The 24,864-nt window shown below is 45.6% G+C and overlaps 1 protein-coding gene across 1 annotated transcript; it reads left to right on the plus strand.

Moving 5' to 3' along the window:
- Positions 1-10,615: 10,615 nt before the first annotated feature.
- On the plus strand, positions 10,616-11,764 carry LOC141938288 (putative C->U-editing enzyme APOBEC-4). Its single transcript, XM_074856933.1, is given in 1 exon segment — positions 10,616-11,764. A coding segment is annotated over 1 exon segment (954 nt). The 3' UTR covers positions 11,570-11,764.
- Positions 11,765-24,864: the final 13,100 nt, after the last annotated feature.

A 24,864-nucleotide genomic window follows, 5' to 3' on the forward strand; every position in this document is an offset into this window, starting at 1 on the left:
TGTCCAAGGAGACACCCCTGCAATGGATGAGGCATTAGAAGTGCATGCTTACAAAAGGAAATAAATGCTGTTTCTATTAAGACTATCTCATTAATTATTATATGTCTGGTTACTTTATAACCACATCTAGTTCTTGCTTTCTGTTTATGGCATATTCCCTCAATTTGATAACTAACAGGTGCTGCAGACTACAGTTCTTGAGATTGAAACTGTTAAAAAAAAAAAATCACACACAGATGAGCCACAAAAGCTGCAGAATGCGGACTATAGAAATGCAAACACGTATCAGTTTTATATTGTGTTTTACTGACTGTGGACTCTGGCCTGTAGCTTGGCTGCAGAGAGCTCTTTGCCACAGTTACCCTATGAAAATCACCTGGTAGTACTCCTTTACACTGTGCACACCTGAGTTCCTGCTTTCCACTCAGTTACACAGTTATTTTGTCAGAGAGTGCTTTAGACCTGCTTAACATTCAGCGTGCTGCAATCTCACCTACACTGAAGGTCCTTTACAGCACAAAGCGCCTCACAGGCACACACCTCATGCAGTCATTTCCATCAGCACAGGGGCAATACTTTTCCATGCTGCGTGCTGATGCAGAGGGTAACCGAGGGGAGCCAGGTCCTCCATGTTCCTCATTTGGAAATAAATTAACTTGGATATTTATATTCTTTAAATGAATGAGTGCCCTGTCACTGCATGTCAGCCAGTAAGAAAAATTGTTGGGATCAAAAATTAAATTTGAATTTCAAACCACTAACTAATCAAAGCACAAGAAATGTTACATTACACACTGCATGTCTGATCTTCCACTGTCTGCAACCTTTGCAATCCTTATTCCTGTGCCAAAAGGGAAAAGCCATGCTCCCCGCTCACTCTGAACAGCGTTGAAAGATGTGACAATGCCGTAGCAGCTCAGTAAAGAACCAGATACACAAGTTCATCATAATCTGTCTTCGCTGACACTAGAACTAAATAGATGCCTTCAAGTAATTGGAAGTATTAACCAGCTTCACTGTAAAATGCCAGAGGAAATGCAACAGAGCTCCCATACATAAAACTAAATTAATGATTCATAAGGCTGCATAATTAACAATGCTAATTCAAAAAATTATGTAGTTAAGGAAGCACATCCAGCCTTCCCTTGACCTCTCACTTCACATGTGATTGCAATTAGATAGGCATGCACTGTTTCCCAAACTGTGCAGTCCAAGAGGATATGGCATGCTTTTGTATAATCTCAGATCTAGGTGGCATATCTCCTTCAGGAACAGCAAGTCCTTAGCCTTCCATTTGTAAAGACTCCAAAGCAATGCTGCTTGCAAAACCACGGTCACTGGTAAACCGCACCAGCTGCAACATCCTATGGAGAAACAACAGCGTGTTTTACTCCCTGTCCCCTGAGCCTTTTCACTCAAGAGGAGTGTAAGTCGTGCCAGCGTACCTCAGAGTCTGGTCTTATACCTGCCCCCTGCTCAGCCTGCAGAAACCTCTCTTGCTTCTTTGGAAATGACCTGGAGGAGCAGAGACAGCAGGTCCTAGGAACTGGAGTCTCAGTCACACATATCGCAAAACACCCGGAAACTTTTCTTAGGCCATAAGCGCTTTACCAGGTCTTCTGTTCTTCTTCCAGCCACACGTGTCCCTGCCACTTCAAAGCAGTATCTTTCTCTAGTTTCGTGCTCTATAGCTACTCAGGTGTTCACAGCAAATCCTCTTGACTGCCCCCTTCACAAGCTTTGAAGGAAGAAACAAAACCCTGAAGTGCATGCTGAGTACATGGTTTTCTGAGGCTTGTAACTCAGTCAAATCAAAGCCACAACTAAGACACTTCATAGTTATGGCTATTTCAATGCCAAATTCTAGCACACAGAGCTCAGCCAGTCACGCTGCAGAGCTGTTCAAATGAAGGCAGCAAAAAGTCTTTATGGAGGGAAAAATAGTTTTCCACTCTCCTCATACTCACACATGGATGAAATGTTTTCACTCAAACTTTCCAAAAAATTCACCTTTGAGCAGAGTCCAAGGGCCTCATTTGAACAATTTTAAAACTTTCTGCAAAGAATAAATACTTTAATCGTATAAAAAAGCATTGCTCAATAACAAATTTGACTGTGGGTAGTTCTCCTGACGTCAATTCCATTTCTCCCAATTTACATTGTCATGAGACCAGAATCAACCCCAGTGCCTACGCAGAACTATTAAAAATTATTACTCCCTTCTCCAACAAAAAGTTATGGAAGACTGAAAAGCCTGAAAAGCTAACATACCCAGCAAGCGTTATATACCTGTAAAAACAGCACTATAAAAGAGCAGACCAAAATGCCTAAACCTCTAAGCTTCATACCAAAATCTTCATGTCACAAGATACATGAAAAGCGGTGGAGAGGGAGAGCTCCGGAAGCATTTAAGGTTGAAGCGGACGGTGGCTCCTCATCAGTTCTCCCCGGCCAAGGTTTAACAGAGCCGGTCTTTGGCACACAGCAGAGTTCCAGGACAACCTGGTGACTTCAGACAGATAGATTTGGATTCTGCGGCAGACTCTGCACCAGCACAGCCCACATCTTGCTCAGCTGATAGTTTAGGCATGGAGTTATACCTGAACTGCCTATGGGTTGCATGAGTTTACCACCCTTTCATGATAATTCAATAATATCTCAAAAAAAAACCCACAAAGAAAACCTAAATGCAATGTCACATGGTAATGTCTCTCAGTAATTTCTTTGTAAATAAGATGGTACAAACTAGCTATAACAGGTCAAGGGTTCAGGCCCGAAGAGGCAGTGGCTGAAGCGTTCAGACACGGCACAGTGCTTGAAACAAGGCTATCCTGGGGGATAGCGGGGTATTAACAAAGTGAAAGTTGCCTGTGCTGTTGAGATCGTTCTGTTTCTAAACAATGGGACCATGCTTCTTTATCTTATTACTGCTTCACAGAGGAATAAGCAAGTGTTGATGTAAAGGAGAAGACAGGGAGATGGAGATCACCAATTTCTTCCTTTTTCAAGGAAAGGACTGATTTTCCCATCTTTTACACACACATACACACCCACTTCCATTTAGTATCATCACTGTTGTAACCACAGAGTTTTCTGCCACAGCTCCTAGACAGCATCACAAAATAAGTCCAACAAACACAAGAAAAAAAATTCCTATGGACACTGTGATATAAAGAGGTCATTTTGTTTGCATCAGCTGAATTAAGGAAAAGAAAACCCCTTTCCTGATTTGTGAATCAAATGGCTCTCTTATACAAGTGTCACTCAAAAGATTGCCTTCTCTGTATTTCAGATCTTCTTTTTTGCACAAACAGATATTGGGTTGATTCAGCAAAATTCTCATTTTCCCTAATTGCTCTCTCATCTCCATGAACAGGCTGATTGTCCATAAGAAGCTTCTTACTTTCAATACATTTACAAATTTGTTATTTATATTGTTGGCTAGTTGGTACTCAATCGTCCCCCTCATTCCCAAATTACTTGCCATAGGTCGTGTTCTTTTCTAGCAAGCTTCAGTCTCCAGAACAAGAAATGTAACTATTTGATTAAATGAGCTCTCAGAACTTCCCATTTACAAACATAACTTTCTTTTTCCCTTCTGCTCTGCTTCAGTTTGCTTTGGTTACAGATATACTGCACATATGCCTTTTATGGCCCTGTTGCTGTGTGCTTAAACAGTAGAAATCTCTGTTGACTATGAGGATTTTCATCTCCTTCACTTTCACTCTAGAGTCTTTTTCATTTTTCCTCTTAAAAAAGAAATATTTCCTTCCCTAGAAGGCTGTATCACTCTGGTATCCTTTAATCCAAGAACTCCCCAGAGGACTCTGGCTTTAATAATTATATTGGAGTGCCTATTATTTAAGATACTGGGAGTACTTCCCACTCTATCCAGGGCCTTCCCTTCCTCTGAACAGACTTTTGCCAGTCAGCTCTGTATTTATATCTACCTAGTTCAAAGCCCAAGGACTTTGTCCCTCCCACCCACTGAGTTATAATCAGATGGCATGTCTTAAGTTTGACTCATTCATGTCATGCATACATAGTTTCCAGAAAGAGTACATGTAGAGTTTCAATTTAAATGCTGTTCCTACAACAAATCCTAGTAATCATATGTTTGTGACCATAGAGGTCACAATTAAAATGTCCAAAAGTAACTCCGTGGCTTAGACTTAAAACATGAGGAAAATCTGCACAAAGCAATCTTGGGAACTGTGAACCCCAAAACAAAGTTTGGCATTTCTGAACGTTGTGCACAAACTCAACACTCTTAACCTCTAAGAGATGATTAAATAACAGGGATAAATTAATCATAAATCCTTGTATTACTATCATAGTTGATTCTATTTGATTTTTTATTCAAAATGACCCATATTAAACTTGAAAACTGTGTCCCCCTTTATTGCAGGACACATTTCAAAATACTCAGAAATTCCTAGACCCCATTTTAAGAAGCCAGTCAGAGGTCTTTTGGATGCTGAAGACTGTTGAACACCATGGTCAGATTTCTCAATCAGATCTAAGACAAATTCTTTCAAGCGCTCATGGAAGATGGGCACTCTCTGCAATTCTCTGGTCTCAGATCGCAATGCCGTTAGTCTAAGCCAACAAAGGATTCCCACTAGTGTAACAGAAAACAGAACATAGGCTTCAATTCAGCTGAGAGCGAAGACATGGGAAAGAATTTCATTTTCCAGTTGGCTTGGGACCCTAACTTTTCCCCAGTGCTCAAGTAACAGTAAGACATAGTTGTCATCTTTTTTCTTCTCTTCATTCAGTTAAAAGGCAAATACCTGAAGAGAAGCAAGAATTCGGCTTATCTGTGGGTTACTTGTTTTGTTTAATGCTCCATTCATTCTATCTGATTTCACCAAATCCTACAAGGATTTTATTACCCTCTTACAGCCCTGCTACAGAGCCAAGTAGGCACCATTAAATCAGACTCCTACTCCAGAGCTTGCTCTTGAGCTCTGTTTAGATTTGCAGGGAGGAGCAAAGAACAAGAGAATTGCAAACAAATATGTAACAATTAACTTGAGAAATATATATATACTAGTCCCTCTGTAGCCATGTAATGTTTTTTCATTATACACACCACTTGAACAAGTACAATTTCAGGGCTTTACTAACTACCACAGCCTTGAACACAGAAATCCCTAAATTAGAAAGGGTACCTTTCAAGTGCAGTGCAATAAAACCCAGCTTTGGGGAGGCCGGGGTTTGGGTTTTTTGAGTTGTTTTTCTGTTTGTTTGTTTTTACATCATCTCTAAAATATCCCATAGTCAGATATAACAGTCTGTACACCAGTGACTTGCCTCCTGCCCGCTCTCTGCTCCTTCTGCAGGCTCCACCGGTGTTTCTGTTTTGTCAATTTGTGGCTCAGGTCCGACCCTATTCCGTCTTCTCCAGAATCTCCGGAACAGATTCCTGAAGAACAAATTTCATACTTGTTTGTAAACAACAGAAAGGCAGTTTTGAAATGCAGATGACAATACGTTTACTATTAATGTCCATTACGTTTCTCTCTTTCTTGTGAACCACAACAATTGACTAAAATCATTACACAGGTGAGGAAGATGCTCAGTCATGTTGATTAGGTGCAGTGCATCTAACCAATGGCATGGTTACATACACCCAAGCCCCCTTCCTAGCTCGCTTAAATTTCTGCTTTCTCTGACACTAGAGTGAGTACCGCTATTGCAGTGGCCCAAACCAGTAACCCAGACAGCACATCTACTTCTCCCTCTTTACACTGCATATGTAAGTGCAGTGATAAGACTTCCTCAACCAGAACACCTCTAGATTAAGAAAATGGGTACTACTAAACATGTTTCTGGAATTCTCTAAGAGGCAAGGGTGGAATGTTATGAGGATGAATATTACAGACAGGAACTGAACCACTGGCAGTTAAAATACTGGGAGGGACTGTCTCTGTGCAAGAGCCAGGAATAAATCCTAGAAATACTGACTTGCGGTTCTTTGCTCTAGCCAGTAGGTTCAGTCGGCACTCCTCTCCCCATAAGACCTTCATAGCACTACCTGAACAGCAATCAGGAGCTAACAGTTGAAGGAACATTGATTTAAAATTTTCTTTCTCACGCTACCATGCCATGTATGTTGTGCAGCGCAGTGTCAGAGGGAGGTCTAAGCCCAAATGGCAAGTTGGGACCTGAATTCATGTCTGCTAAGGCCAGAGTCCTCCACCCTGCGAGTTTTTATCCACTTTGCTAATGTATCAGCCAGACACAGTGAGGTAGGCAGCAAAGATCAGTGTCTCCTCTTCTGCACAGCTTCTGCCAACCACGAATCTTGAAAGCAGAGTGGGGTATAATCAAGAGAACACTTGGGTGCTACTTAGAAAGGAAAAAGCACACAGCTCCTCCCCTTGGCCAGTGTTTCAAGAAAATAATTGCACGTCCTTGAGGTACACTGCCAAAAAAACATGTCCTTTGAGACTGTGGTGGCTGGACTAGGAAATCAGCAGCCCCTCTCTCCCAGCTCACCCAACACTGCCATGAGATCCAGCCCTCCTGTTTGCCCTCTGAGAGGGGTAATGTGTTTACGCCACGTTGACTGCCTTTTTACCACACACTCAGCAATCAGACACATACACAGCTGTTGTATAGGACAGAGGGATTCCTCTATATCATCTTGCAGGGCATTGTAAACATGCTGTCAGGAGTCAGCAGAGCAATATCTGGAAACAATTAGCCTGTTATTTTGTACATAAGCAGCAACAGAAAATGAAAAACCCCAAACACCCAAATATAATAAACTGTGTAATGTAAAGAAATAGGTTCATTAAAAGCAAACACACGGAAGTATATATATACAGGGAAAAAATCTATCTTGTTTTCACCTATACAGTTTGACTCCATTCAAAGGCAAAGCTTCAAGAAGCAGGACCAGAAAGCTTCACACACAAATGCAACATTGATATGAATAAGGGGAACCATTCTTGTACTGAGTGCAGCGCTTTGGGGAGAAGCACCAGATCCCCTCACGTAAACAAAACTACACTTATACTAGACTGTGCAAGTAGATCATGTTTTAGTTCGGGGAATAAAAAAATCATCATACTTCCATATAACCACATGTCAGAAAAAACAGCTTTTGCCTAATGAGGACATCTTCATAAATCACAGTATCCCAAGTTTAAATTAGTAAAACCAGTGTCAGGTCCAAACTGGCCACATTGGGATGTATCAGAATTTCTGTGTGCTTTTTAGACTGAAGAGATAACCAGCTTTTAGCTAATATTTGGATTAAAAAAATTCACAGCCCTGATCATTACACTTTTTTTCCCTAGGAGCAGAACATACGGCTTGTATCCTGGCTAACTTCCAACCTGAGTAATTACGTACTGACCACATAAGTTTCCCCTGCGGTTTTAACTGGATAAAGTATTCCTCTCCAGTTCCTCCTGTGAACATTTATACCGTGTTGTGGAGCACTATTAAACAGCTACTGCCCTTTGCCCCAAAGATGGCTGCATATTAGTAATAAGTGAAACAAGTTCTTAAACTTATAATTATATCCCTGTCCCCTCCAAAGATAGTTGGGAGGGATGGGGATATAATTTTAAATATAACTGGGGGGGACATGGATCCATTCACGTGTGCTTTGAGCCCCTCATCGTGTCCATTAGACATGATCTTCTGTACCAGGATGATGCTTTCATGCAGTGAAATTGGTAGATGAAGATTGTATTTTTCCTAACAACTTCAAGTGTTAAAAGACCTACCCTTGGGTTCATGCAGCATGTTTAAAACCAAGCATTTCTGCTGAAGATGTGGAACGGCCTATGAGCTCACGAAGGGCTGTGTGTTGAAAAAGTTAATATTAGAGAAGATGTGGGCAGGCTTTCCGCTCAGAAACATGGGACAAGCTGACAAAGCAAAAGAACAGTTTGGATACCTTGCTTTTATACCAGGGCATTGACTATTTTGATTGGTGTGTTGTGTTTAAAGGATAAAGAAAATGAAACAGAATGAGCTATACACCACAGTCCAGAGTGTGTCTCGAAGATCTCAAAGCACTTTATGACTGGTTAGTGCCAATAGGAGGTACTGGAGACAGGCATTAGGAGAGCCACCTTATAACAAACTACAGAACAAAACTAGGCACCTGATCAGGTAAAATTCCTCCTCCCTCCCAATCAGGATTGCAAACACTGAAATGAAGAGGAAAATTAGCAAAAGGGAGAAGTAATTTTGAGTACCTTCTTTTTTTTCTTCCCAGCCTGAAACCGTCTGAATTCCACATTTCCAACTTATATAAACTATTAACTTCAGCTAAAATCTGCAGTATTTCCCACCTCTGCAGACGCATCGGGATCACTGTGACAAAGGAGGCCCCCTGAAAGTCAGAAGCCCCTTTAACAATTTCCCTGCAGGGCAGCTAAGTGATGCTATGCAGCAGAAATACCAGCGAGAGAGCCATTTAGACCCATCTGTATTTTAACCACTTGATCAGATTTATAAACTACTCTGAAGATGACAAATGCTACCAAGTTGTTCAGTACTACTAAATAAAATCGTGCCTGGGAAAAAACTTTTTTCTGCAAGAGAGCTGAATGATGAGTGGGCCTATTAGCTGCTTAATCCACACGCATCCATGTGTAGGTGCATGCATACATCAGTTTAAGAGATTCTGTGTAACACATCTGCACCATTTTTCTACTTTAGAAAAGATCATGCAATAAAAGGAAGAAAAAACAACTTTCTGCTTTCAAATAAACCAGAAATGGGTCCATTCAGAGAACATAATGAGTGGTCAGCTTTCTTCCAGTTTGCTCGGCTTGCACTTTTTGTAAACATCCTTCCTCTTTGCACCCCCAAAATGATCGGTTGTGGGACTGACGTACAGGGCAAGTGAGAAGCCTCTGCCATTTCTCTTCCCAGCCCCACTGGGATCCTTGCTCCCCGGCCCTCTCTGCTCGCCAGAGCTGGCAGAGGGCTGGCAAGGCTGGAGGCCGAGCGAGCTGCCCTTGTCACTGGGAGCCCCAGCCGGCTCCCGGGGACGGCGCTGGCAGAGGATCCAAAGGCTGGCGCGGCACACACAGAAATGCACTCAGGCTGTGGGAACGCTCTTCCAATTAATCCTTCCAACTGGGTAGTTTGGGATTTGACTCCCATCCTGCAAGGATGTGATGCTATCAATTGAGAAGGCTGAATATTTGCTGGGTTTTGATCAGGTCAAACCACCGAACAAGCAAACAAAAAAAGGCAGCTTTTAGAGGGAGATCTAACACTATAAGCATCTCTGCTGGCATCCCTTTAAACACACTGCAGCAGAGTTCAAGCCGTTGCCTCGGATCGAGCAGCACAAAATGGGAAACATCTCTGGTGTGCAACATTGCCCTCATGCGGCCGCTCCACCTCTGCAAAAATACCAGCAGGGACGGAATGGGAACCTTGCTCCAGATTTGCAGCTTTTCAGATTGTCTTTACTAATTTTGGCAACCTGTTTGCCCTCATCTGGAACCCTGCCCAAGCAAAGCAGGCACGATTTGGTTGGACTAGATGATCCTCAAGGTCTTTTCCAACCTTGATGATTCTGTGATTCTGTGATTTAGCTTACTCATGAAATGGCCCACTGCTTGCTTGAATTGCAGCAGTGAGGGGGACACATAAACTTCTTAAAGAAGGGACAACCTTGTTGCCTGCGGAGGAGAGCAGAAGCACTACAGGAGCTTTCTGCCCCGCTGGCACAACAGAAGGCTACACACAGAAATAACAAAGACCCGGAAACAAATTCAGTAATAGATTCGGTAGAACAACATCCATCTTTCGGCTGTAAAAACCTTGTATCAAAACAGCACTGAAGAAGCGAAGGAACCTAATCACTTAAGATAGCAAACAAATATTGACAGGCAAAGAACAGAAGCCTGACTACCACAGGTGGCTGGCCATACGGAACAAAATCCTGTTTGTATTCTCATCTCCTAGCACTTGGCACCTGTAAACACGTAAAGCAGCCTGCCTGCCATCGCATTACAACTGGAGCAATGTTACGGCACTTGGAAAAGATCCTGCCACGGCTCAGCTGACAAAACCGGGGAGGCAATAGTAACTTTCTTCTTCATCATATGATTTTGAAAAGAAAGCTTGCAATATCACTGGGGTGGAAACTCTGAACCAGTCCTAAAAGGCCCATGAAGGAAATCAGATGAATATTTACTGCGCTGGAGCTGCTGAGATGGTAATTATACCTTCTGGGGTTTGGTGGTGTTTTCTTGTTTGCTTTGCCAGATTTCATAAGGCTCATCTGCTAATCAGTTCCTGAAAATCATGGCTCGTTTTATTATGCAGTTTGTCCTGTCTAGGGTAAGAGAGCAGAGCCAGAGAAATATTTTCTACTTATGTTATTAGCAAAAGGGCTAGTTTGTGAAAAGTAGAAATGTTCCTAGGCTGCAGGAGAGCTTTGTTCTGTGTGTCCCTAAGTTTCTATATGCTGCTACAAGTTTCAGTACATTTTTGAAGGACTGTCCCCTACTACTTTTGCAGTTCAAGTGCAAAATAAATCAAAGGGTTGACTTAAGATATTACTTCCCTTTTTCATTCAGGACTGTCAGCTATGTAGCACACAAACAGGGAGATTCTTCAACAGAACATGAATCCAGGAGAGAAAACGATTTTCCAAGAATATCTGACAAATCAGGGGACTGTGGTAAAGCCCTATTGCTGTCAGAGACAGAACCACATCCACGCTAAGTGTCCCTACCACATACGGACTGGTGAAGAAGTGAGAGTCCCTTACGCAGAATTTGACAGGGTCTTTGGTTTCCCATACAGATCAACAGCAGCTCTCCGAAACAAACACCTCCTCTTCCATGAACTGAGGAGTTTCTCAGGCAGCATAGTCCAGAAAGGCCGTGCTACAAACTGTAATGACCGAGGCTACCATCCCAAACCTATGCTGTTTGGGGTGGGTGGTTATCTGGATGCAGTTACAGATGCCTATGGAAACATCGGATGCATCATCCTCTGTTCAAATTACTCTCCTTGTAACGAGGCTTACCACTGCTGCGTAAGTTAAATCTACAACTTTTTGTGGAAGTATCCAGAAATCACGCTCTGCATCTATTTCTCTCGGCTTTATCACACTGAGGACGGTTTCCCCACCGCTGTGTGGAACCACGAAGCTTTGCGGAGCCTCTCCAGCCTGTGGCCTCGGGTGACTCTGCAGAGACTGCCTGGGGGGGCACGGTGTTACCTCCTCTGCAATTTTGTGTGTGGCATCCCAGGGTCAGCCCTTTACCACTCAACTCCACCATCAAGAACCCTAGCAGATCAACAAAATCTGCATCCAGTTAACAACTTCACAGGAATTAAACCGTATTTTAGGAAAGCCTTTCCACAGGCGATGCAGGGAAACCCTGCTGTGCAGCAGAAATTAAAGGCCTTTTCTTCTCCTAGTCTGGCCTCCCAACAGCCTTTCCAAGCGATGAAAGGCAGACTGCTATCTCCCATGTCTCAAAGCCACTTGGTGCTTTTCCCAGGCATGTTTCTGCCATTTCAGAGGGAACACCTATACCCCAGACCTAAAAATATCGTAAGGCATTGAAAAATGCCAAAGGAATAATTCAGTGAAACTCATAATCCTGACATTTTTCCAAGCAGCAGACACCTACTCTAAAGATGATACAAATTGAACTGCTTTCAGGCTATCAAACTGAGATCAGGGATGGGGAAAAAAAAAAATCAATAAAATTACCTCCTACAAAAGTTAACCCACAGAATAACTGGGGGTCTCGAATAGCTGATTATGAAGATAGTATACTTTTCTTTTATTCCCGTTCCTTTCAAACATAATCCTAGAGCAGTAAAACCAAAACCTCAGTATGTTCTGATTACCTCCTGGGTCTAATTTGTTTGTTGCCCTTAAGCCAATTGCTACCAGAAAAACGTGATCAGTCCACAAGCTACAGCCACAGCCGCATTTGTAGCTTCCCAGCTGAGGCAACTTTGGTGGAACACATGACATATCCTAAATTCCTCCTCTATCAGGAAGGTGGTTCTGCAAGTAAGGCCGATCTATTAATAAAGTTTTCCCAGCAGCTGTTTCCTTAATAATAGGGGGTTTTGTATACACTTATTTGTGTGTGTGTGCTTCCCCCCCCGGTTCCTCCCTTCCATTAAGAGGAAGCTCACAAAGCTGTGTAATTTTGTAATTAATAATAAGTATCTAATAGGATAATATAGATAACAGACCTACACAGTCCAAGTGTAACTTGAAAAAGAAAAAAAAAGTTTCTATCCTTTAGAGAAGTGTTTTCACTGTGTGATCCAGTACATTTGTTGTTATACTAAAGGTCCTAGAGAAGGGAGCAGCTGAAGTCAAGCTCATGCTGTTGCCAGGGGAAACTGGGGTTCCTCCCTAGGCAACAGCCCTTGCCAACAAACACACTGGCTAATGTTGTGAAGGCAGTGCTGCTGCTCCTTTTCTACTCTTTTTGTGGCATCTATCACTTAAACACGTATATCTGAGTAGAAAAAAGGAGGTTGCTTCCCCCTGTGACCTTGAACAGCCTTGACTTCAGCAGAGGTGATCCCACTTGGAAACCCAAACGTTCTGCTGAGCCTCAACCGACATTACAGAGGCAGAACTGTGCTGAAACCCACCAGATCCCTTACTTTTACAACGCCTAGGCGCTTTTTTAGGAAAGCTTTCTCGAATTAGACCGAATCACTCTACACTTTCTGATCAAGTATTAGCGAGCACGGCCACAAGCAGCACCTGTGCTGTAGCATCACGGCGATATTTTTTTTTGCTCGAATTTATAAAGCTGATGTTATTTTTTAACTCTTGCGGTACCTAAGCGGTGTTTGAGCTTGGACTTCCAAGCTCAGCACCAAACCCTGTTCCCCAGTGCCACTACCTTGCGCCACCCGCGCTCCGTGTCCCCTCCACAGGCCTGTTGGAGGGGGCGGCAGGCTCTCGCTTCGGCCAGAGCCTTCTGAAAACATACCCTAGGCTGAGCCCGCACGGCATCGCTCCCTGTGGCCGTGTCTGCAGGACCAGCTCGCTGCCAGGGCTCCGCAGGACCATGCTCGCCCGCAGCCCGAAGGCAATGGCCACTCCACTTCCCGCGGCGCCTGTCCGCGACTGCCGCGGTAACTGCAGCAACTGGATGCCCTGGCAACGGGTAGCCCCGCCCCTGCCGGGGGGCTGCGCACACAGCTGACCAATGGCAGCTCGCCTCCCGCGTGGCACCACCCCTCCCCTCGCGCCCCCTCGTGCCGCAGGCGGGCGGCCCTGTCCCGCCTCTGCACGCCTGCGCAGAGCTCACGTCCCGGGGAGGGGCGGGCGGGGGCCGCTCGGCGGAGGGCGCCTGCACGGGGCGGTGGGGCACAGTGGCTGGTGGGGAGGCCATGGCAAAGCACATGGTGTCCTTGGCACAGTTCCGCCGGGTGGATGTGGACAAGTACGACGAGAAAAAGTTCGTGGATGAGGAGGAAGGAGGCGATGGGCAAGTGGGGCCTGATGAGGGTGAGGTGGACTCGTGCCTGCGGCAATATCCTTCCACCGCCAGGCGGGAAGTAGTCCCGTCAGGAGCGGGCGCGGCGGGGAGGGGTGTGGGGAGCGGCGGCCGCCGGCGCTGTCTCTTACAGGAACAGCCACACCCGGCGCTCCCGCCGAGGGGCAACCCGGCCATGAGCCGGCATGAGGGCAGCGAGGGGCTGCGGGGTGGCCGGGAGGAGGGCGGCCGTGCTTCTTCCTCCTCCTCCTCCTCCCGGCAGAGGCCGCGGTGTCCTGGGGCTGCGGTGTCTGGGCGGTGTCTCCCGGTGAGGGGCGGTGGGCCGGGAGGGATGGCGGAAAGGAGAGTGCCCTGTGCCTGCTCCCACAGCCGCCTTCCCGGCTGGCTGGCGGAGCTCTTCCCCCCGGCCACTGCAGGGCTGCTGTCCCGGCGGTGTTGGAGGTGGGCGAGGCCCCTTCTCGAGGGCTACAAATTGCGGAAGTGATGGAGAATAATTTCTTTTACTCGGATCCTCATTCAACGAAGGGCCTGAGAAGTATTCTCCAATGCTGGAACTGCACAGCTTCTTGTTAGTGCTGCTCCTTCCTCAAATGGCCTAATACTTGTTACTTACACTGTAATCTGTGCTATCTGTTGAGGGAATCGCTGCATCCGCTGAACCTTCAGTATTTTCGGTCATGCACAAGCCAGCTACCACTATCACTGTCCTGGAGCTGGTTCTGGTGATGCCAAAATACTCGATGTCAAGTCCTTAACCGTCTGGCACAGGGAACATGATGGCTGCGCTACAGGCGGCTCTGAAGAACCCGCCGATCAACACAAAGAACCAGGCAGTGAAGGTGAAATAGTGACCACGCACTCATGGGTTACTCCTTAAAAATCCTTTCCTGTAACTCTTACCCCACCAGCCCTGCCAGCTGTACTTTGAGGAAGCCAAGGAGGCTGGTTTTAGGGTATTCCCCAGTGGCGAAACATCCGTGACTGTCACTGTAGAGACGGGCAAAGCGACACACACACACACTCACATGGGTGAACAAGCAGCTAGCTTTTTTTATTACTAAAAGAATGCATTTTTATATATTTCAGGTGCCAGAGTGTTACAGTATAATTGGCCAAAAAGTTGTTTTTAACATTCTCATTGGATAACCTTTATCAGTTTCCTCCCTGCTTGTGTCAACTGAGGCACAGACTCTCCGTTGAAGTGCAGAAAGAAAATCCTTTATTATCACAATGGTACATACTTATGCTCTCGCTACCTTAGCTCTTACTTCATGATAAGCAAATCAGCAACTAGGCAGTCATCAACCCTCTCTTCCAGAAACAGTTCCATACTTTCCCCGAGCTGACTTATCTTTCTTCCTCCACGCCTTGCTGCTTATCCGGGCCTACGCAGAGCTGACTTATCTTTCTTCCAAGGCCTGCTTCTCCTCCAAGCCTTGCTGCTTCTCCAGGCCTATGCAGATCAGAGCTGGTGCTTCTCCAAGGCAGCACAGGACAGAGCTCCTGGCTGGCTCACCAAGCAGAGCTTCCTTGAGCAGAGCTCTCCACCTTCATTGAGCTCACCAAACAGAGCTCCCTGGCTCATGTCGATTTGGCTCTTAAGTATTGAATCTCCCACAGCTGTGCAGGGCTGACAGGCCAATGCCGACTTGCCTCTTAATCATTTACCAGTAACACATGATTTGACTCTTAACATATTAAATCTCCCACAGCTGCGTAGAGCTGACACTCCCACACCTCCTTGCTTCATCCTGCTATGTAGTCAGCAGCTCCTTGAAAGTTATCTGCTTTAAGCATAGCTTCCTTATCTCAAGGGTACACTGGAATCTTGTCAAGGTCAAACTCCTCTTCAATCAGGTTGTCAGCAGACCAACTGCCTTCCCTGACAATTCCCCCTTTTTGTATTTGTGCTAAAAATATTGCATGAACAGATTTTTGCAGGGCCCTTTGCAAGAAACTGACAAAGCAAGGCAACATCAGTTTACACAACCACAACTATCAAGATAATTAGTCCCACAGTCTTGACCAAAGATATTAACCATCCGGATAGTCCCCAGCCTTTGAACATCTTTGTTAACCGATCTAGATTATCATCCACCCGTAAATGTTCTACTCCTTCTTCTAGCTGCTGTATGCTTTTATGGATCGACTCAGAATGATCCGCAATTGCTGGGGAACCCTGGTTGCAGTGAGGATTTAGAGTACCTCTCCTTGCAAGTTGGAAATCCTACGCGATGCGTCCATCTGTAGGTGAGGCATCCAAAGTTGCTGCAAGCAGGTCCAGCCTCTGAATCAACAGGCCAAAATAACTGGCACTTTTCTTTGAGCAGAAACATCTGATTTCATCTTTCTGTTGGGTTCCACCCAGAGCCTGGCCACCACTCAAGGGGGAAAACCAAGGGAGTTTCTAATAAGGTTAAACGCTTGAGTTCTTAATTCTTAATATTGCTAAACAAAGAAAGTTGAATACACACATTCCTACAGCATTTCATCCTTATTAATAACTATGTTTTGTCTAAGCTACATCTTTCACTAGTGACTAGTAAGCCTATATATTTCATTAAGGAGTTGCAATTACTGTCAGCATTTTCTCTTAAACGAGTTGGCAACTGTAGTGTGACTGAGGACAGAGATAGTGTATTTTGTCCTACTGCAGTAGCAAGCATTACCCATACATTCTGCTTAAATGATCAGTCGAAGAGACCGCAAACTGTCGGCACAGGGGCATCCACAGCACCCACAGCTGGCTCCTGAGTGTCCACCAAAAGCTGCCTCTCACACCTCAGGTGTGGTCACACACATTCTACCTGTAACCACCAGGGACCGTGACCTGTGGAGACACAAGCATAACCTCTTCCCCAGGTTATTAAAGGATGTGGTCCTTCCCAGTTACCACTTTCCAGGTTTTTTGCTAACACTTGAGCCTTGACCTGGACTTGTTGTTGATCTGGTATCTGTGACGAGAAGTGACACAATATTGGTGGCACCTGTGAGACAGGGGAAATGTTTAAAAAGTTCATGACATATAATGCCTTATTTAGCCTTCCGTGAGGTGTAGATTGATACCCACCATCTCCCCTTTTTGTTGTTGTAATAGACGCTTTAGTGTGCCATGCGTACGCTCCACAATGGCCTGTCCGGTCGGTGAGTGGGCAATGCCGGTCAGATGCTTGACTCCCCACTGTTGGAAGAAAGAAAAGCGAGAAACAGAAACATAAGCAGGTCCATTGTCTGTCTTAATCTGTCGTGACACGCCCAAGGAAGCAAATGCAGCTAACAAGTGTTTTCACACATCGCGTGCTTTTTCACCTGTATGGCAGGACACAAACACTGCTCCAGAAAAGGTATCAACAGCCACATGTACATATTTTAATGTTCCAAATGCAGCAAAGTGAGTGACATCAGATTGCCATAATTCTGAGGAGGCGAGTCCCTGAGGGTTGACACTACTAGCTGTTGAAGAGAGGGAGTCCTCTGGTATTCAGGGCAAGTGGCAATGATGTCTTTAGCCTGATGCCTTGATAAAAAAACCTGATTTTGTATTGCTCTGGTGTTTTGGTGGAAAAAATGCATGTGAAAGCCAAGCTTGCTCAAAGACATTTGTATTAGCCACTGTAACATGTGCATAGTAACCAGAACAATGATAACACAGATTCCTGACCAGCAAATAATAGGTGCTGCCTACCTTTCATAATGCACTCTTTTTTATCCTTTTTTTTTCTTTTCTTTTTTACATTTCCCAACAATCTATATACTCCTGTAGGTATCAAGGATACCATGGTATCTAATGATGTTACTGACTCGGAGGCTGCTAGGTCCACACCTGATCGGCATCGACTAAATTATTATAAACCACCACTGATTGCAATATTTTATTAGTGTCTTTTTGTTCACACTTGCACCTGGAGGTCCCCCTATCTTCTTCCAGCGTTTAAAAATACAGCCTAGGTCACTCTTTTTGACTATTCCCCCACTCTGGCTGCTTCCCATCTTGTCTACTTTACCTTAAAAGGCTACCTGATTAAGCTGACAATACCCCCTCAGGCAGATGGTACAAGGGTGCACTCTCTCCGCTAGAGGAGATATTTCACCTATGACACTTAAAACACTGAGCCCGAACAAACAGGCAGGACCGATGACCCAGCGGGCGGGCACTAGGGGCCTCTGTACTAAGGAATGTTCACTCGTCCTGCACTACCCCCCCACTGGTACAGAGTCTGCCCTGCGCTTCGTTCCTCTCCGGCCCCTTCCCTCGCGGGATAACGGAACTGCGGGTCAGAGAACTCCGCACTCCGCAGCTGCAGTCGGGCTGCATCTCACACACGCAAGACAATCACACAACCACACAAAGAGGCCCCTTACACCTATTACTCACACAACATAAAATGACAGATACTACAAACATCAAAACACCATTAAGAATATATAAAGCCATTGCCAGTTCATTATGTGGTGCGTCCAGAAAATTCCCCCTTCTTTGTTTTTAAATCAAGGCCTTTAGTGTACTGACCATCAGAAAGGTTTAAAGTTAGTCCTTTTAGAATGGACAAGGGACTCTACATCACAGTGTCAGCACCTTCTGTAAAAAACTGCCGCTTTTGGTGTTCGGGGGAGGCAGGACGGACGATCGCGTGGTGCCAGATGGCCGCAGGCAGTCGCTCCGTGGCGGGGGGGCTCGGGGAGGCCCAGGGCCGCTGCCGCCAACTCCGTGCTTTAAGAGTGTCCGAAACCAACTTCCAAGTGGTCACTAGCTCACTGGCATGCTGATCCCCCTTGGAAATAGCATCCCACAACCATTCACCTATTTCAGCCCATTTTGCTGGTTCAAAGGCTGTGAGGGTATCAGCAGGATAGCCGTGGTTTCTGCACCATTTAAGTAACCTTCGTACAGAAGTTTCGTTATAAGTTATCCCTCTCTTAGAGAGTATATGCAGCAGGAGTCTGACAGTGGCCGTCTCCTCTGCAGACTTGTTCTGCCCCATGCTGCCCCCGATTGATCACCTCTCCCAGGTGAGTTTTCCGTCGATCAGCTGTTCTCCTACCTCCCTGCCACAGCCCCGCTGCAGACAGTACCTCCAATCGGTGATCCTCCCGCGGTGTCTTCTGCACTCTGTCCTGGGACAGCGGGGTCACCATTTGTTGCAGGAGGATATCGGACCTGCACAACTCTATGAAAGTTATATCCAGCAAAGCCGTTTATTCTTCCAATAGTACATACTTATGCTCTCGCCAAAGCTCTTACTTCATAATTAGCAAATCAGCAATTAGACAGCTATCTACCTTTTCTCCTATCAGCATCAGACCACTCTAACACGTGCTGTGCAGACCAATCACCTTCTCGTTCACGCACTGTTCACGCGGCGGTAACTTCTCACAGTTCTGTACTTTTCCACAGTTCAGTGTTGCAGCTGTCCGTTGTTTTTCCCTGCCACGTTGGCACAACTCAGCAGTTTCTGATCTTTCTCCCAAGGTCTGTTTCTCATCAAGGCCTTGCTGCTTCTCAGGGGCTGTGAAGGGCTGACAGGCCGATGCCTCCCACAGCACTCACTTTTCCACTATTCATGGTACTTTGAGTTTTTCTGGGAGGGGGTACTTTGCTGGGCATGGACAATGAGGGCTTGTGTCCATGGTAAGACTACTAGTTAAAGCCATAGTAAATATTGAAGTGGTTATAGTTATGCCGACATGAGCCCCTATATGAACATTCGCACTCAAACTTTTCTAAAATTTAACTTCTATTTATTGGAAATGGATTTAAATCTGAGTGGAAAGAGCTGCTATGTGACTGGAATAGGAGTGTCCATCTGGAGGTCTCTTCCAGTTTAATTTATTAAAATTTGTTTTCTGAAAAGAGTGGCAGGAGTTACTTTTTTTTGGTTTTTTTTTTTTCCTTGTCACTGCACCAGTCTTTCCTGGTTGTGTCACAAAGGCTTTAGGTTGTAAATCTTGCAGGAGAACTTTTTTCTTTAGTCAAATTCTAGACATTGTTAATCAACTCTTGAACATGAAGTTGCCTTCTTTTTAGTGAAAATGGCATTGACGTAACCTGTCCCTTTTGAGAGAAACCTGCTGTTTAAGTCTTTCCCCCGAATTACTAGTTTCAGGGAGAGTGTGTTGGCTTTGGGTTGAGAGTTGCCTGCTGGGAATCTCCTGAACTTCCTCAGGTCCTGCACCTGGGGAGGAAGAACCCTTTGCAGTGGTGTAGGCTGGGGAGCAGCTCTGCTGAAAAGGCCTCAGGGGTCTTGTGGACCTGTGGCAGACAGAAACCTGAACGTGAGCCAGTGGTGTGCCCTGGTAGCAAAGGTCAACTGCATCCTGGGCAGCATGAACAGAAGTAAGCCAGGAGACCAAGGGGAGGGGTTATTCCCTTTTTGCTAGGTACTTTTTGCATCACATCTGGAATACCATGTCTGGTTTTGAGCCCCCTTGGTAAAGAAAGATGTTAACAGGCGTGAGTAAGTCCAGCAGAGAGCCATGAAGATGATGAGACCATGAAGATGACGAGACGTTGGAGAATGACGGGTTAGAATTGTACTCTTTGCCAGCCAGCTCACCTCTCCTCTTCCTGTGGCCTTGCACTTAGCACATCTTCTTGTAGCTCCTGCTTCACCTTGACTGCACAAATGTTTCAAACTGATCCCCTCAAAAAACGTGATTTGAACCTGACGCCAGGCCAAGAATAATGCTGATAGACTCAGACTCAAATAATAGCACTGTGCTCACTAACCTGTCTTCAAAAAATACAGAAAAAAAATCTGCACTGACTCAGTCTAAGGGCCATGTGGACTCCGAAGCTGTGTTCTTGGTGAGCTAAGTGGAGCTGAGTTAAGGTGATCCACTCTCCTCACCCTATGAGGTGCATACCATGGACAGTAAGGATCAGAGGATGTAGTAAAAACACTTTTCCAGGACAGGCAAGTGAGGAGAGTGATAACATCTCATGTGGCGTGCTCTCACCATCAAACTTACTTGTAGGACGTGCAGAGAAGACATATTGGTCTGTGCTTCCCCTCTCCACTAGCGCTGTTGTAGGAGGAGTTTGGGCAGACTGAAATTGCTTTTCTGCAGATATTGGAGGTACTGCTTTACCTCACCTACTGTAGGCCTTTTCCAAGAGGAACCAGCACAGGACACTGCCAGCACAGCGTCTTCCATGTGATGTCACCTTACCGTCAGTTTATCACAGGAACAGTCTCATCTCATGGCCTTGTCTCACTGTACCAGACATGGCACGAGCTTTGGCTGTTCTTTCCATGTTTCTCAACCCTTCCTAACTGTCGTCACCCAGGGAAAGGACAGTCATTTTTTCCAGAACTGGGAAGATATGCACCATGGGCAACAGCCCACCGGTGGTGGTGGTATCTGCAGCAGAGATGCCCTTAGCATCTTGAAAATGGATTAAGAATGAACAGGGTCCAGCGGATCCATCCAGCTGAGTTAGAGCACTGAATTTTAACTGTGTACTCAGCTTCTTGAAGTCCTACAAACTGTTTCTTACAGAAGAAGTACTTATAACGGGGAATATCCTGACATGCCTCTTATGGCTTCAGGAGCTCTTGCTGCCTGTGGGAAGTCCTACTCACATTTTTATTTGCCTGTTTTTCTTGTGCAGGGGTTGTCATTAAAAAAAAAAAAAAAAAAAAAAAAGAGGGAAGAAAAAAAAAAGTATGTGCCTGTTTTTCCATACAGTGGTATTGCAAACTCCATAGCTGCTCTTATTTTCAGGGGGGATAGGTGGACTGGTTCAGGTATTACAATAAGAGTAAGTGCTGATTTTGTTTGATCTTAAATTTTAATAGTTTTAAAATGAATAGTGATAATTGCTTTTGGGAATGGCTTGTGTTGTTTGGGGGTTTTTTTTGGTTGGGTTATTTTTTGAGGCTCAAAGCTGGAAAAACAAAGGTTTGCCAAATTGCTAGTCATAGGGCATGTTTCATCCAGGGTGTGACAAACTTTATTGCCTTTGACAACTTATGGGCTTGGAAATGCTGCAGGGTGGATAGTCCTGGAGACAGCAGTCCATCCTTTGTGCCAGAGCTTTGTCTCATCAGTGTCTTCATAAAGGTCTACTTGGATGTGAATTTACCTTCTGCATAACACCATTACAGCCTGGGCAGTAAAATGCCATTTTTTCTTCTAGCAGTAGAAGATCAAGAGATTGCTTCAGGTTCACATTCACGTGTCTCGTTTCTATCTGGAGGGTGTTAGCTGTTCGGGTCTTCCGGGGTGAATTTTGTCAAGGGCCTGCTGCCCTACCAGGAGCAGGGTGGAGAACCCCAGGTGTGGGAGATGGGATTGACTGTTGGGAAGCTCTTTCCCTAGGCAGCCCTCAGCGGAGGGCAAGATCAGGTAGTAGCAGTCTTTGGTGTGCTGTGCCCTTCTCTCAGGATGGTGGTGTGTCCATGTAGTAGAACTTGTGTGGTCTGACCATACAGGAACTGGAGACAAAGACATAACGGGAGGAGCATCCTTCAGCCCCCTTGTCTAGCCTGGGAAAGCAAAGAAGGGCTAGCTATTGAGGGCAGCTAGCTTTTGAGGGCAGAGCTACAGTAACTCTGTCAACCACTGTCTTTCAACTTCAAGGTTTCTTCTGCTAGTCAAAGTTCTGGGCTTCAGGAAGCAACTCTGAGCAGTTGAGGAAACAGCCTTTCATCATGTTAATAAATTTCACTGAGATTGAATGACTCTATGTTTTTACTTTTTTTTTTGTCAAGGAAATTGTGTTTCATTTCTGAACTTTGGGTTTCCATTGCACATCCCTGCAAACATCTCCCCCACTAATACATTTTGGGCTTGTGTGCATGCAAAGCTGAATGGAGAAAAATCTCCTGGCTGAGACAAGGGAGCAGCCAGCATAACACCAAGACTAATTTGACGTGCACACTGCTGAAGCTTCCCCTTTCCCACCCTAGACCGTAGCAAACCCCTCCACATGTCCCTACTGATCTTATGTGAGGTTAGAAGGACTGGGATGAGGCTTGCTGAGGGAAATGGGCCCATGAACCTGATTCTCTGGGACTTGTGTGCTTGCTTTAAGGGTTTGCAGGATCATTAAGACTAGCTTGGACCTGACAAAGAGTATGGTGTAAGATGGACTCTGATGTTCTTCAGGATGGCCACTATCATCTTCGCTTGGTTTGTATGACACCTAATTGCAGTATGGTCCCACCACACAGCAGGAGCTGCTTGGTGCCACTGCAACTCCGGTGATGACCATAAAGCCATTTTCACAGTTCTCTGGTATTTTAGGAATTTTGGAGCTGTTGTTCACTGACTGTGGAGCTGGAGTGTGGGAGGAAAGCAGAACAAGACTGGTGAAATGCGCAGTGACTGTGGGAGGCCCAAGGAAGTGTGCTAAAACAGGGGCTTGAGTAGAGGAGCTGCAATCCATAAAGTACATGGAGCAAATTTGACTTAGTCTGTTCTACCAAGTCAGCACTGTGGATGTTTTAGTCCAGTTAAACACCCCTGAAAACTAGATCTACCGTGCAGTCTGACCCAGGGTCTTGGTCAAAAGCAAACCCTGAAGTATGACTAAACCCAGCCTTGCCCTATCATAGGAGAGCAATTAACAACAAAGAAACCAGCCTCTATCCACTTGCTGAACTTTCATTATTTATTGTTTTAATAGACAGGAATAAATATTCAACTAATAAGCTTCCTGTCCTTAAGTGATTGTGTTCTTCTGATTATAAATAAAATCTGAATTCTCGATTCTATTTTAATTTAAAACAGGCTAAACCGCATGGGAATGATGTCTTCCGGTTGCATGAACTAGAAAGGGTTCATGCCCTGATTCTCATCTGGAGGATCATAGGATGACTTGGGGTAGAGGTATTTTCCTGAAATAGCTTGGAGTAGCTCTGGGGTTTCGGATGTGCCTCCTTTCTCCCTTCTGTGTGCCCTCCCCTAACTACAGGTATTTCTGGCTTCAAGTAGGGTGGAGGATGCTGTCGGGCCTCTGGGCCTCTGGAGCTGGAGGTCAAAAGGCAGTTTAGAGCAGCTGATGGGGGCTTAGTGTGGCCTTCTAGCATCCTCCCCTTAGAGGTGTGTTAAGTGCACTCCTGTTTCACAACATCTTTGCTCCGTGGGACCTTTCAGAGTGTTTATACTCCCAGAGGAATGTAAAGGGATTGTAAATTCTCAGTGCAGCTTACCGAACTGTGGCCGCACAAGCCATGTCCTACCACAGAGCTGTGCTTTCCTGCCTTCTGGCCAGGAAAAACAAGCACAGCCCTTCATCTCAAGGGGCTTTGCAGTGGGATCTGCCATGACCATGTGAGCGGCCAGGTGTTGGATGTGCAAAGTCCTGGTCCCACGGAGGGATGCTAGAAGGGAGCAGCTGGGATGCGACTTGGCTCACATGTTCTGTAACTCGAAGGCTTGAAGATCCCAGGTGGAGATGAGCCTGTGGCTCTTTTGGGAGCATTTCCACATCATTGCTGTCAGAGACGTGGATCTGTGCATCCTGTTCCAGTTTGTGCAGCTATGCTACTCAACCCCAAGGAAATAAACATTCTTCAGATGCTGCTTTCAGGGAGGATGGCAGAGGCCATAGAGGGAGCAGGAGGGTTTCTCCCACCTCACTGTTTGAGACCAAGTGTTTTTACAGAACACAGCATCTGCACAAAGTTCCCCTCTGTTTCACAAGCTTGTAACTTCTGTGTCAGGGAACAGTAAGAAAGCAGACTGCCTCTCCCAGAGCTTCAGCCTCACCACTCGCTGGCTGTAGCCGGGTGAGGGGAAGGAGGTCTGATACTGATGCTGGTGAATGCCAAGCATCCCTGTCTTCCCCCACCACCTCCGTACACAGGGCAGTTGTGCGGGGCTGTGCTAATTGCAGGGTGCAAATTGGAGGCAAGTGTCTTTCTAGGCCCTGGCTATAATTATCCATGCTGTAGTGCAGTGAGGTGGTCCTTCCCTCTGTTGTTATCGGGGGGCTCCTCTCTGTGTCTTAGCAAGAGCCCCTGATCCCCGCACGAGTGATTCCCAGGCCATAGGGTGAGGCAGCCGGGCTCTGCAGCTTGAATGGTGGGCTTGCAGGACAAGCCAGCAAGCAGAGCCAAATCCTGGTTATTCAAGAAACAGGACCTTCACAGTTAGCTTACCTTAGGCCGTTCACCTTGAAGTGGCCTGTCTTGCCTTTTCCAGTGGGTGAACTGAACAGAGAGTTCAGTCCTGTAATTCCTCTGAGGTGGGAGGTGTGTGAGAGGGGAATGGTGTGCGAGCATGCCTGTGTTAAGGGGGTGCTCTGTCTTTGTGGGGAGGTGGAACTCTGCTGTGTGCCTTAGCAAGGGCTTACACATCTGTGGAGCTGCTCTGAGTTCTGCTGGGAGCTGGTTGCACTTATAAGAAATAGGTTCTGCCTCTGTTTGACTCG

The sequence above is a fragment of the Strix uralensis genome, chromosome Z, assembly GCF_047716275.1.
Source record: "Strix uralensis isolate ZFMK-TIS-50842 chromosome Z, bStrUra1, whole genome shotgun sequence".
Classification (NCBI taxonomy): Eukaryota; Metazoa; Chordata; class Aves; order Strigiformes; family Strigidae; genus Strix; species Strix uralensis.